Below are 14657 nucleotides of genomic sequence, written 5' to 3' on the forward strand. Positions count from 1 at the left end.
TTTTGTGCTGCTCTTAGTACCAGCAGAGTTTTGTCAACTTTGTCAACTATATACTTCAGCACTCAGCAACCCCACTCTCTAACTTTACATGGTTGACCTCTTAATTGCTGAGCTATCTAAATGCTTCCACTTTGCAATAATACCACTTACAGTTGATCGTGGGATATGTAAGAGGCAACTCGCAGCTGTGTCAGGATCCTGTTACGACACTCAAATTTAGTGTTTGATTTTGTACACTAGTAGGGATCGGACTGAAAACAGCTGAATCCAAAGATTAAGAGCTGTGGTCCAGTATTTTTGTCTATAAAGCATAGCTAAAATGTTTGACCATTACCTTGCTTTTTGCCATTTCCCAGTTTTAATCAGAGGCATTTTTTTAAATTAACGACTGATATTTATAAACCTCATCATACTTGCTTGGAGGTGGTGACAGCAAAGCCTGTATGTGGAGTTAGAAACAAAATCCCTTAACGTAGGTAGGAGTCAGCAGCTGCAATTAAATCTGTGAATCTATGTTTTCAGATGCACTGCTGTCTTTTAAGGGCTTTAAGTTTAACAATTGCATATTTGCTGTAACTGGATATTGTAATGCAAGAAATGACATTTTGGGGGGAAAAGGAAAAATGTTGTCAGAGAATATTCACTATCAACATTTTTTTTCCATTTGCCAGATGTCTTAATTAAAAACATTTCCTCATTATGCTAATGAAAAACTAATTTGATTACAATTATGCTTCCTTAAAAATGCAGCTACTGTTGCAGTACAATGTAATTTCTAGGAAACAGGTTTGATAGAAGTAATAATAATAATAATAATAATAAACTTTATTTATAAAGCACACTTAAGAACCAAGGGTATGCCAAGGTGCTTAACAAGTAAAAGTACATTAATGTGTGCTCCTGCAGACCCTTCCACACCTCTACCTGACGGTGCTTTATTCTCTTACAGAAACATGACTATCATATTGAAAAAGTTAGTTATCCGTTTTCCTAATTTGTTGACTTCTTCTGTGCTTTGACTTCCTGTTATCGTTTGTCCATGCTTCCATTTAGCCTGGAGCATCCAGTCATGTGTGTGTGTGTTTGTATCTCACCAATAAAAAATATTGCGGGGATGAACATAACTAGCACCCACCACTGACAAGCTGCCAAGTGTTGGTTTTGTGGTAATCATTTAGAAATAAACCAAAGCCACTCAAGGTCCACCATCAGCCACAACAATAGATGCTACCCCACAGCAAAGTCTGGGACATTATTACTGTAGTTTTTCAAACCAAGTAGCTACAAAGAATCCATTTTTCATTCTTCAGGCAGAGATATTGCTTGTGAAACAAGGAAGCGCAGAAGTCTAACTGGCTACTGATGACCAATGACGCCTGTGACCAATTTTTCACAGCCCGTGGGCTTGCTGAGCGGTTTCCCAGCTTTCTCAGTTCCTGTTTATTGGACACATATTAAGCTGGCTTGGTCCACCACCTGCTGAATGTTGACTCATTAAATATTGCATTGCACTAAAACAGTCGGTCAAAAAAAGTAGAATTACATATCATCTGTTCGATATTTGAAGATCTATATATATATATATATATATATATATATATATATATATATATATATGTACATATATATATGTACATATGCTAACGTAATTTCTGTGTCTTTGTTTTGTCCAGTGGTGAGTCAGAACCTGGTGACAGACAACGTGACCGTGGTGGAGGGAGAGATGGCGATCATCAGCTGCCGGGTGAAGAACAATGATGACTCCGTTATCCAGCTGCTCAACCCCAACAGACAGACAATCTACTTCAGAGACATGAGGCGTGAGTGTTGTACAACCTTGAATGACTTCACTGCCATTCTTTATTAATTAGGCTATATTTTTGTGTGTTTGAGTGTGTTGATGTAAGAAAGTAAATTGACTTTTTTTGTAAAAGAAAATCAATTAGTGAAGCAGCTGATGCCTATTTCAGTTTTAAATGTCAGCGTTTTTACATTACAATGCGATGTGCCAAAGAGAGTTGATAATGAGATACCAACATGAATTTAGCAGGCTGATTGGACTTTATTGTTGCTTTTGGTTGCTAAGTATTCAAGCATTGGGTAGAATCAGGCTTTTAGTTTTTATAGGGTAGTGCATTGGAGATTTTAGATATTTAATAACTTACCTTTCTTTCCATTTTGTTTGAGCTAGCCAATTAGCCTTTGTGAATACAACTAAATCCGGCACGACATGGAATAATTTCTTTGCACAACCTTTCCATCAAAATAAAGGAATTTTAGTTTTACTTTGAAAAGGGGGTGCCTTTTGGGAGTTTTTGAGCCTATACGTGTCACTTCCAAACAGTACCTCAAAGAGGAGTGGGTCGAAATCCAGGAAGCGCTCCTTCTCAAAAGTAATTAAAGCGAGCTTATGGTTGATGGCAGATGATTTCAGCAGTAGTGTTAGACTTAGTTGTGTGTTTTTACTGAGGAAATAGAGATGCTAGGAGACAATCTTGTATATTGTGCGTTGTCGTATTGGAATGAAGCAACAGCAGAAATACGAGGCTACAGGCACGGGACAGTCTGTGGTGTAACGATAAAAGGCTTGGAGCTACAAACAAATTCTGGAGGATCTGGAGTGATGGAGGTATTAGGACAAGTGTAGTCATAGCAAAGTAAATGACTAAGTCAGGTTGTCCATTTAAAGAGAACATTCATAAAAACAGCAGTATTTTACATTTTCTATGTGCATCAGATTTCATGCCAGAAGACTAGGGTGTATAATGCATGGGATATACCACGGTTAGACAGCTTCTTGATTTTTATTTATTTTGGAAGCCTTTATGTGGAACATACAATACAACAATATTAAGATATTTTTTTAATTTTTCAGAAAATTAAACAAAATAACAGTAATTCACATATGTTTGACCCTCAAAGTGATCCCCCTTCCCCAGTGTGGACCTCAGTGAAATTGAGTTCAGCTCCCCTCCTTTAAACATTCCCGCTGCTGTGGGAAGAAGTCAGTGAACCTTCAGATTTAATAACTGGTCAAACCTCCTTCGAGAAGGAAACACCTCAAAAAAGTGTTTCCCATGGCAGCAGATCAGGCCTTTACAAAGTTCAGGAACAATTCCTCTTCTGCTGTAGGATGTATGTTTCGTGTGACTGGCTCTCTGGACTTCTGGTCTCTGACTGTGTTGACTCATGGACTACCCCCCCCCCAAACACACACACGCACACACAATTTTTTCTTTCTATATTAGATTTACTAACATGTTTCGGGTCATTGGTGTCTGGTCGCTGCTGCTTTACCCAACTTCACCCTTCACCCGAGTAAGCAATATTTTTAGATGGAGTTTCTTAAGGACTGGGTGTTTCTCAACCATTAGAAATGGTTGTCTAAAATCACAAACCCCAATCGCTTATCGAAGAGACGTCAAACAACCAGCAGCTTTAGCTGATGAAAGCTTGTTTGCGTTCTTTACTGCTTCTACAGCCTGACATCATCCTGAAATATACCAGGATGCTTTGCTGTTAACTAGAGGAGATGCAAATTTGCTTAGATGAATTTAACTGGATTGCTATGTAACGTAACAGCACAGGATCAAGACCACAATCTACTGCTGACAACTGGCTGCGCACATTTGCAGTATGCTCTATGGGTGTTTGAATTCAAGGTGCCAAATAAAATTGAATTGAATTGCGTATCCAGTTGTAATATACAATCAATTGAGTGCTATAATAAAAATAGATTGTTTGTTCATTATTGTAACTTATGATTATAACCGGGGTAAATCTGGCAGGTCGGATGTGGGGGGGGATTATCAGACAGATGACATCCTGCATGGGCAGGATAATCAGGAACGATTCTGTTCCAGCGTTTCAATATAGAAAAGAAATGCTGTGTGTCAACCAATCTCAGCAGTGGCATCAGAATTCTCTGCAAAAGTGAGATTTGCAGATGTGTCTTTCATCTTGTTGAACTGCAGCTAAGCACCTGACTGCTCTCTGCAACATTCTGCAGAAATTACACACATGGTTTGTTGGCTTTGCATACTAACGCAGCTGCTGTGATAGGCTGACGGAGAGGAGCAGACGCACTCCGGTGTGAAAAGATTAAACCTAATCTGACCCTCTGACCCTTCACTGCATTGTTCACAAGTTAGAGCCCACAGTTTGTGATGCATTTGGGTCTCTTTCAGAGAATGAATTGGGTCGAGAATTAACGTCCTTCCCTATACAAAGATTTGCATTGCAAACAGCACTTCATGGAAAAGCAGAAAAAGTCCACTTTTAAAGCAGTTTGTATTTTAGATTTTTATGTAGGAATCTGCCACAGCGGAATATTTATTAAGCCCAGTATTCCTTAAAAATTAGGCACTTTGTGCTGGTGAAATTTGAGCTTATTTCATTTAAATAATTTCATTTAAATAATTTCATTTAAATAATAATTAAATAATTTCCCCCAGGGATCAATAAAGTATTCTGATTCTGATTCTGATATTAATTATTTTTCATTGGCTCTTCTGACACGGAGAGCAATGTCAATAACATGCTCTTTTATTTCATTTATATTGCATGTGATGTACTAAATAGCATAAAAAGCATCCAGCGATGACGTCGCGTGACATTAATTAATATTCTTCTTACATTATTTGCATTTCCGGGCAGCTACTTTAAGTTTGACCCACATGTCTGCAGCCAGATTAATAGAGAACAAAGTTAGTATAATCCACCGTGTTTAGCTCTCAGCATGTCTGCTTCAATAAAAGCAGCTCATACCCCTAAACATTTAATGACCTGTGTGTTTATTCTTATCCTCCCCAATTATCGTGTCACAGCTCTAATTAGCCGTGTTTAGCTGGACATATTCTGTTCTCTCCTCTGTTGTGCCAGTTTCTTTGTGTTTTTTTAAGCCGCCATGCGAAATGGTGACCTGCTCTTAAAATACACATTGCTCTTAGCAGTTTTCATACTTTTCAAGCTGTATCTTGGAAATGCTTGTTAATCTGCATGTAATTTTATTAGCAGTTTACATTTAAAAAGAAAAAAGGACGACGTGGACCATATCTGGTAGAATTTTTATGTTGGCAACAATAGGATGTTTTGTATGGTTACACTGAGGTCACTTAATAAAGTCGCAAAATTAGATTTAGCATTCATCATGTTGGTTAGTCTGCTCTAAAAGCAGGCTACATGCTCCACTTTGTACAGATGTGACACCACAGACTCTGGATGGTAATAGATCAAATGACTGCTGCCACCTGAGGGAATTTGCTCCCCGGCCCATGCAGCTTAGTCGTTCCATCACAGACACTTGTTCAGGAGAACAAATGAGCACGCAGCTACTGGTGAGGGACAATGACGTCTGGTAATTATTATTAAATATGGTGTTGTCAAACTGTCACCAAGAAAAATGCCCGGTTGAGTCAAATGGCCTATTAATTATGCAGCTAAATATTGCATAGAATTTGCCTTAAATGTAATTTCAAAGGAAAAAAGTGATCTCCAGAGAAATCCTAAAGAACAATCTGTGCGTGAAGTAAAATGTCTCGCTCATTAAATAGTTTTGTAGCCTCTGAACAAATGCAGTCCCCTGCTGAGAGCGATGATGGCAAAGCAATTAGCCGTGGAGGACAGGTAGAATACCAGCGCAAGCGGTATATATGAAATGATGTCGTTTACTAAACACACACACAGGGATGATAGATAGTTTGGTGTTTACATAAAAAAAAATCAAACTAAAACAGATAAATTGTGCTAGTAAAAATAAGTCTAGTCATATCAGCTTTATACTGTATGTATAGCCCATTTAAACCCAGTGAGCTCCATATAAAAATCTTTAAAATCTAATTATTACATAAATAATGGATTAAAGTTGTTTAATCAATAAAGCTGCCCTGACTGACTGCTTATTAATTACTGCTTTTTTTCCCCCTTTTACCATCAAACACATGCTGAGGGACAAAGAGAGAGGGGCACAGATAGTGAGTGGTTACACTGGAGCGTACCAAACCAGGACTTTGCTGAGAAAACTGAGAAGAAACACATCAATAAGGAAAAACTACAGGATAGTAAGAACTGAACTGTAACCTCTAATTGCCTTCACTGCTTTAAGCCTAAAACTCCTGAACTGAAAATGAGCTTCCCTCCAGCCCTGGGCCAAGCAGTTAAGTTTAGGAAAAGATTCTGATCTGGACTCCAACCTATTTCAATTTAACTCCAATTAGGGCTGCACGATTAATCGTTAGAAAATCGCGATCTCGATTCATACTTATGTGCGATCTCATTTCCAAATGACAACGATTTAAAAAAAAAAAAAAAGACGACGACGACGATTGTACCGCATTTTGATCTGGGACGTAATCTGCATGAAAACAAGCGCTCACTCTTCCTGCTCAACAAATGACAAGGGCGGAGCCTTATACCACGTGATGCTAAAATTAGCAGGGAAAAAACAACGGAGAGCACGTCAGGGATGACGAGAAAGTGACAGGGGAAAATCCGTCCCGGTCAACCACCCAAACATCAATAACGGGAACCTTATACAGCGCTTCCCTATACCCGTCGAACTTCCGCAGGCACAAAGAAATCACGGAGGCTATCACTTATCACCTGACCAAAGATATGGCTCCCATCAACACTGTGCAAAACGAGGGATTTAGGAAAATGATCAACACCCTAGACAAACGCTACACAGTGCGCAACTATTTTTCTATTGTTGCACTACCTGCTCTATACACGCAGCGTCGAGCAACGGTGGAGACGGAATTTCAAGCAGTACAACATTTTGCGGCAACAACAAAACGTGAGACATTTGTTGTTTTTATGTTTATTTATTGTTTTTATGTTCAGTCTCAACTGTTACGAAGTTGATGTGCAGTTAATAAGTGCAATAAATATTTATATTGGAAAAGAAAATCGTGAGAGAATCGTGATCTCAATTCTAAGGCAAAAAATCGTGATTCTCATTTTATGCAAAATCGTGCATCCCTAACTCCAATGTATTTTTTAAAGTCTCTTCCCAACCTTAACCGAATGTTTTTGTACTTTTACACTAGACTTGAACTTCTGGTGGCAATTTTGGAAATTAGCAATTTCAAAAAAATGTTTATTCATACATGTAGCGTATAGGAGTGTTCAATATAATGATATAAATCGGATGACCATATGAAATCATCTATCATTTCATATTACGCTATTAATTGAGTAGCTCAGCAGGTGATGCCCCACACTCCAGGGATGAAGCTCTGTAGCTTAGCAGAGCCAGGTAAGGGTCGGTCTTACTGTCTCTTGCTTTTTTGAACAATCTCTTTACTATTTGGACTCCTTTTTCTGCCTGTCCATTCGCTTGGGGATACAAGGGACTAGAGGTGATATGTTGAAATCCATATTGTTTTGCAAAGTCACTAAATTCTCTACAGTCATATTGTGGACCATTGTCACTGATGACACACTGTGGAATTCCATGTCTGGCAAAAAAGCCCTTCATGTGTGTGATGACTGACTGTGCTGATGTACTGGAAAGCTGTGCCACTTCTGGATAATTAGAATAGTAGTCAATCACCAAAACATAGTCCTTGCCATCCAGATGAAATAAATCCGTGCCTACCTTTTGCCATGGTGCAGTGGGTAGGTCTGCTGCCAGCATTGGCTCTTTTGTTTGTTTGTAGTGATGTTTGAGACATGTTTCACATTTCTGTATCATCTCTTCAATATCCCTGTTGATGCCTGGCCAGTAAACTGCTTCTCTCGCTCTCCTTTTACATTTCTCCACTCCAAGATGTCCTTCATGGATACGCTGAAGCATGTCTTTCCGCATGGATTGCGGTATGACAATCTGGTTTTGTCTCAGCACCAGCCCATTAGCCATGCATAAATCATCTCGCACAGAGTAGAACCCTGGACAGACTCCTTTTGACCACCCATTCTGTATAAGGTGGGATACTTTCTGCAGCACTGGATCTTTTGTCGTCTCCTGTACAATTTGCTGCAACATGACATCTGATGCTGGGAGTGAGGCAGTTACCATGTTTACATGTGTTTCAGCCTCCTTGGCTGTAGCGCTGACTAACCTGTCACCACTTGGTGCTGGCGCTCGGGATAAAGCATCCGCAAGTACGATATATTTCCCAGGCGTGTAGATCAGCTCAAAATCATAGCGCTGCAACACCATCATCATGCGCTGAATTCTGGGTGACATGTCGTTGAGGTTCTTTTTTCTGATCGAGATGAGAGGTTTGTGATCAGTCTCTGCTGTAAAGGTTGGTAATCCATATACATAGCTGTGAAATTTTCCACACCCAAACACTAAGCCCAAAGTCTCTTTTTCAATTTGAGCATAGCGTTGTTCAGTTTCTGTCATTGATCTGGACGCATATGCTACAGGTTGCCACTTGTCTTTGTTCCTTTGGAGCAGAACTGCTCCCAAGCCATCTTTTGAGGCATCTGTTGAAATTTTTGTTGGCTTTGATAGATCAAAGAATGTCAAGACCGGCTCTGTAGTTACAGTTTCCTTCAATTTTTTCCACTCTTTCTCATGCCGGACCGTCCACTCGAACACTGTGTTGTGCTGTAGCAGCTCCCTTAGGCATGCTGTCTTGGAGGTAAGATTAGGAATGAACTTACCCAGAAAGTTGATCATCCCCATTGCTCGCAAGACACCTTTTTTGTCAGTGGGTGCTGGCATATCCAATATGGCTTGTACCTTTGACTGATCAGGTTCCACCCCTTCACTTGTAACCTTCTCTCCCAGGAAGGTCATCTCTGAAACACCAAAGAGGCACTTGTCTCTATTCAGTTTAAGTCCATTCTTGTTAACTCTCCACAAAAGTTTCTCCAGCCTTTCATCATGTTGTTGCCTTGTATTTCCCCAGACTACGAGGTCATCTATGTAGACTCTGGTGCCTTCCAGCCCTTCGATCAGGGACTCCATTGCCCTGTGGAAGATCTCTGGTGCTGATTTAATTCCAAATGGGAGCCTCAAGAAACAGTAACGCCCAAATGGCGTGTTAAAGGTAGTGTACCTGCTGCTTTCTGGGTCTAGCCTCAGCTGCCAAAATCCATGTGATGCATCCAGTTTGCTAAAAAACTTAGCTCCTGCCATTTCACTCATTATTTCCTCTCTCTTAGGGATCTGATAATGCTCTCTTTTAATATTTTCATTTAGATCTTTGGGATCAAGGCAGACTCTTAAGGCACCTGTATTCTTTTTCTTGACACAAGTGATAGAGTTCACCCAGTCTGTGGGCTCTTCCACTCGTTCAATGACACCCATTTGAGTCATTCTTTCAAGCTCTTTTTTCAAACTTGTCCGTAATGGGGCAGGCACTCTCCTTGGGGCATGCACCACAGGCACGGCATCATCCTTGAGCTGGATTTTGTAGGTGTAAGGCAATGTTCCATGTCCTTTGAAGACTGAAGGAAATTTACTGATAATGTCTGAACTTCCTTCATGCCCTTGGTGTTCCTGTCTTTTGCCTTGTTTGGCTTCTTTCATGGTGTCAGTATTAATCTGATAGATCCTCTTTACTAGTCCCAAATCCTCAGATGTTTTATCTCCTAAAAGTGACTCGTGTCCATCAGGTACGATGGTGAACAAAATGTTATGCTGTTTGCCTTTTGCTGTCACTTTAAGTCTGCATCCTCCTTTTGTTTGTATTGGCTAGTTATTGTAGGCCCTCAGCGGCGTGACTTTCTCTGTAAATCTTCTAGGCTTCTCAGTCAGTGCCTTGAAATCCTTCTCATTGATCAAGTTAGCTTTGGCCCCTGTGTCAATTTTAAATGTTACCAATGTCCCATTGACTAACAGTGGAGCAGTCCATTTATCATCTGTGACTGAACTAACACTTTGGCCAGTGTTATGTCTTGAAGACTGTGCATTGACATCTTCTTCATGTGACACCATCTTAATGAAAAATGTTTCACTTAGATCATCACTGTCATCTGTGTCTTCCTGCACAGTGTGTACTTTTTGTCCCTTGTTTTTGGAGAGACACATTTTTGCAAAATGGTTTTGTCCTTTACATTTTGCACATTTTTTTCCATATGCGGGACATTGTTTTGGTCTGTGTTTCTCTCCGCATCTCTTGCAAGTGAACATTTCATTGTCACACGTTCTGTTTTTGTTGTCGTTGTTTTTGAATTTACTCCATGGCTTTCTTTTAATCGACACTGCATTCACTGCCTCTTTTTCCTGTTGCGCTGCTCCTTGAACAGGCTCTCTAAACGTCAGTACATGTTGTCGTGCTAGCTCACTGGCTTGACTTATCTTTATAGCACTTTCCAGCGTTAGTTCTGTTTCTCTCAACAGTTTCTCTCGGAGCTTCTTCTCATTAGTTCCAAACACTATTTGATCTCGTATCATAGAGTCTCTGAGATCACCAAAATTGCAGGACTGAGCTTTGATCTTGAGGTCTGTGAGAAAAGTATCAAATGACTCACCCTGATGCTGTAAGCGTGAGCGAAAGACGTATCTCTCGTATGTTTCATTTTTCTTTGACAGACAGTGCTCGTCAAATTTCTTCATGACTTCATCAAAGTTATCTTTGTCCTCGGGCTGAGCAAACACAAAAGTGTTGAAGACCTCTATTGCTTCTGTGCCAGCGATGGTGAGCAGCATGGCTATTTTTCTTTCATCTGCCCGTCGATCCACTCCGACAGCTGCAATATACAGTTTGAACTGCTGTTTGAAAGTCCTCCAACTTGCATCCACGTTTCCAGTCAGTTTCAACGGACTTGGCGGTTTTATTGCATCCATCTTGTTGCGTTGCTTCTTATTCTTAACCCGTCTCCTGGTACCATGTAATGTTCTTATTCCTCTATGAATAAAACATCAAGAATTGCTCCTGGTGCTAGCTTCAGCTAGCTGTTTATTATTCTTTCTACCACGATCACTTTCTTCTTCTACTCTGTATATCTTATTGATTCCAGAGCGCCCCCTGTGGGTAGCTTCAACAATAGCAACTATCATTACACTCAACGCCCAGGTGGAAACACTTCATGCAAGTCGAGTTGCCCGAGATTCACAGAATTTACAGAAAATGTAAATTTTCCTTGTGATATTTATCCATGTCATGACGATAAATGACTTATGAGATTTTGGTCATATCGCACACCCCTAGTAGCGTAGTCTCATAGTATATTTATAGTTTGGTGCCACTGTGCTAACTTCTGCACCACCACGATGCTTAGACAGATACAGAAATATCAACCAAATTTCTGTTGTCCTGTTAACCAAATTATGTAGTTGGTTGAACGCAGCCTGTCTAAGTAATGCAATATACTATACGTTTTTAGTCACTCTATAAGGCACACATTTGCTTTGAAGCCCAAAAATTAGCCCTAGGGAGGGTATATTTATATAAATTCTACTTGTGAGGACAGAAACTGATTTCGTTTTATTTCTGAGGGTTAAGGCCGCACGGATGACAGGACATGAGCTGTAGAGCTGTAGTCCTCTGCTTTCCATGGACAGCCATCAGTGCTGACAGAGATGCATGGCTGTGTCGCACTCGAATCACTTTCAGAAACAAAGAGCGTACACTGCAATCACAACAGTGCTTGTCGTCATACCTGAATAATCAGAGTAACAAGGTAAATGTGTCAGAGGACAATCATGAACATTGCTTCGCTCTAAATTACCCGAAAAACACAGTCAGTGGCTTCACCAGTGACATGGAGTTATTTTGGCAACTATTCCACTCACTTGCGCTCTCAGCCTGACCCAAACAAGACCGGTTGTGTGTGTGTGTGTGTGTGTGTGTGTGTGTGTGTGTGTGTGTGTGTGTGTGTGTGTGTGTGTGTGTATCTAACCTTCCTCCTACACACTGGCACTGAACAAAGATGCATTCTCTAACGTTTGAAGCAAAAGCTGAGTGAGTGTTTGAGCAGAGAAAGTAACGCTCTGTGTCTTTCTCACAGTTCGTATCGTTGTTCCACCACATGATAATCTAATACTGTAATTAAAGACAAAAAAGAAAAACAGCTGACTTTGCGGTTGTTAATTTCCAAAAGGTTTGTGTATAAATAACTGCTGCTTCACAAACAACAATATAATGCATTAATGCTAAGATTTATATATTTATCACCGCGGTCGCTGTGGGATGCAACACAGTGATGTTGCCATGCTAACAGGAGACCAATGCAGTACCTATAATTATCATAAAACAGTAAAGATGATGCACTGATGTAAGAATGATGTAGCACAGTGAGAGGCTTTAGTCACTCAGACATAGAGACCAGTCCCTGGCCCCTGACAGCCTCTTGTTGCTAGGGAAAAATACGTTGCTAAGATGTTGCTGGAGGTTGTCATCTTTCATTAGGTGGCATTAGTCACAAACAGGTACAGTACTACTACAGTACTACACCAAAACCTTGTTATTTTCTTCGTCAGATTGTCGCAGTCACCTGTATTTAGCAGAGAAGACTTGATTTATCTGCAAACACTCACAAACTTGAACTTTTATAGGTGGCTGGTGTGCATTTCCACTTTGTGTCACATTTTTCACAGTTTCACAACCACTTGGCGAGTAGTTTGCAAATGTTTGGAGTCAAGTTGGCGTGCAAACTGTTAGCTACTTCCTAAACTTTCTACCAACCAAACAACCACTTGGAGATATTTGGTGCAGCTCTGCATACCTTGATGCAATCAATTTCAGCCACCAACAGGCAGCAAACCACTTGACAACCAGTCAAGGAACACACATCTTTCTCCTAGTGACCCATGGTTGCCAGGGGGGCACCAACAAGTCTCTATGTCTGTGTGTGGCCCAATGAATGGGTAAATATAATATTTAGCAGCAAAAGGAAGATAGCAGCTAAATAAGTCCAACAAACAATGAAAGGAAGTATTAATATCACTATTAAATTCATCCAATGGAAAAGACAAACGGTTGCTCCTTGTTTGATGGCAGTGAGCTGTTTTTGCTAACATGTAAGTCATGAGAATTCAGGCTAATAAAAGACAGAAGTATCAGTAAAAAAGTCCCTTTATTACCTTCGTTGGCTGTTTTTAACCCTAGAAAAAATTACAGTGCACAGCTCACACATTGTGTGCACTGCCTTTTTGATATTAATTATAATAATAACTTTATTTGTACAGCACTTAAAAACTGAGTTACAAAGTTCACCACAGTTTGAATTAAAGTCACCATTAAAGATAACTACGCGTGTTTGAACATACAGACAGTCTAATCAGGGAAACCTGATTTCCAAGCTAGCTTCAGTCTAACACATCCTGGGTCTGACGTTACAGTTGGACATTTCTGAAACACCTCAGCTAGGAGGTGTTTAGGAGGCATCATAAATAGATACCCAGGAGGTGTAGTGAGTCACAAATAAGCCCTTAGCTCAGCCACCATTCAGAAGAAGTTAAATTGCACCACATGTGTCCATGATCTCACTCTTTTGGCCACTACCCAGAGCTTGTAACCATAGTGAGGGTAGGGATGTACATCAACTAGCAAATTGTTTGTTAACAGTAAAATAACCCTTAATTATAGTTTAAGTAACAATTAAATTATAGTCTGTTAGGTTTTAGCCCTTTACTTTGGTCCATTTTTTGTTAAAGTTCCCCTTTCCTTATTTCACTGTGAGCAGTCAGGGTGCTTTATACAACTTGCTTCATTGACCCATTTTTTAATGGTGTTTCTACAGAAGTGCTTACAAGTTCAAATATCAGCGACCTCGACTACAAGCTCAGAGGTCAGGTATATCTCATGCACATATCTTTCCACGTAGCACTTTTAATTCTTATCCCTACTTTTATTTTTTTCCATGTCTATTTAAGTGCTATTTATGACACTATGTTTGCACTGAAGCACCGCAGCAATTTCCTAATGTTGTAAACCTGCTCAACATTTGGCAATAAACCCCATTCTGATTCTGATTCTGATTCTGATTCAAATTAATACCGTAGGTATATCTACAAAAAATCTCAGACGAGTTCGAATATAAGTGACCCTGGCCTTGAGGTCAGAGTAACTTTTCTGAAAATCTTGTGCATGTGATAACTTGAGAACATGTTGATTTTGAATGAACGATGTATGATTTTGAAATCGATACCATAGGTTTATCTACTAGAAAGCTGAGGGGTAGCACTGGTGGTTGCCATTATTTTTTTCTCTGTCAGACACACAGAACATGCTCGGATCAGCATGATGTTCTGCTACCAACAAGACATTTGCACAGTGCCCTCTGGTGGGCAAACTGTTCAACATCAACATTCATAACACAGTTGAAGGGTGTTTCTTCCGGTTCTTTTTTTTTCTTTCTTTTTTACTGTTTCTATTAGCCTTCTGAAACCTACATATGTGTGAATGGGTAAGACTGGCTGATATATCAGTCCTGCAATATATATACATTTGGCTTTAGTTACTTTTTGTAGTTATACATAAAGTTTCCCACAGCCTTCACTATTTTATTTCAAAGTTGAAAAAAAGGAAGGTTCATACATCAGCTTTGCAAATCTAGTGCAAACCTGCATTTGAAGTGTGTAAATCCAGTTCTGTTCATTTTTTGGTGTTTGTCTTCAGTTAAGACTCTATGCATAAACACAAACACACTGTTTATATACACTCATTACTTAATGGTTTATACTTTATGACTCACCAGAGACATCCAAGCACCCGGTGAGGTGGAGTGCCAGGCCCTCCTTCACATTTACTACTCCC

The 14657-nt window shown here is 39.9% G+C and overlaps 1 protein-coding gene across 5 annotated transcripts in view; it reads left to right on the plus strand.

Annotated features, from left to right (window-relative positions):
* The window catches only part of cadm1a (cell adhesion molecule 1a), a 466960-nt gene that overhangs the window by 336247 nt on the left and 116056 nt on the right, over positions 1–14657 (plus strand). For all 5 annotated transcript variants that reach the window (XM_085289740.1, XM_085289742.1, XM_085289744.1 and 2 more), the window contains one exon: positions 1674–1820. In XM_085289740.1, coding sequence (XP_085145866.1) covers positions 1674–1820 — 147 coding nt within the window. The remainder of the gene's footprint in view (positions 1–1673; positions 1821–14657) is intronic.

This window comes from Mchenga conophoros, linkage group LG10 (genome assembly GCF_057382185.1).
Source record: "Mchenga conophoros isolate Kocher_MC1m ecotype Shallow Benthic linkage group LG10, M_conophoros_male_GT1.1, whole genome shotgun sequence".
Classification (NCBI taxonomy): domain Eukaryota; kingdom Metazoa; phylum Chordata; class Actinopteri; order Cichliformes; family Cichlidae; genus Mchenga; species Mchenga conophoros.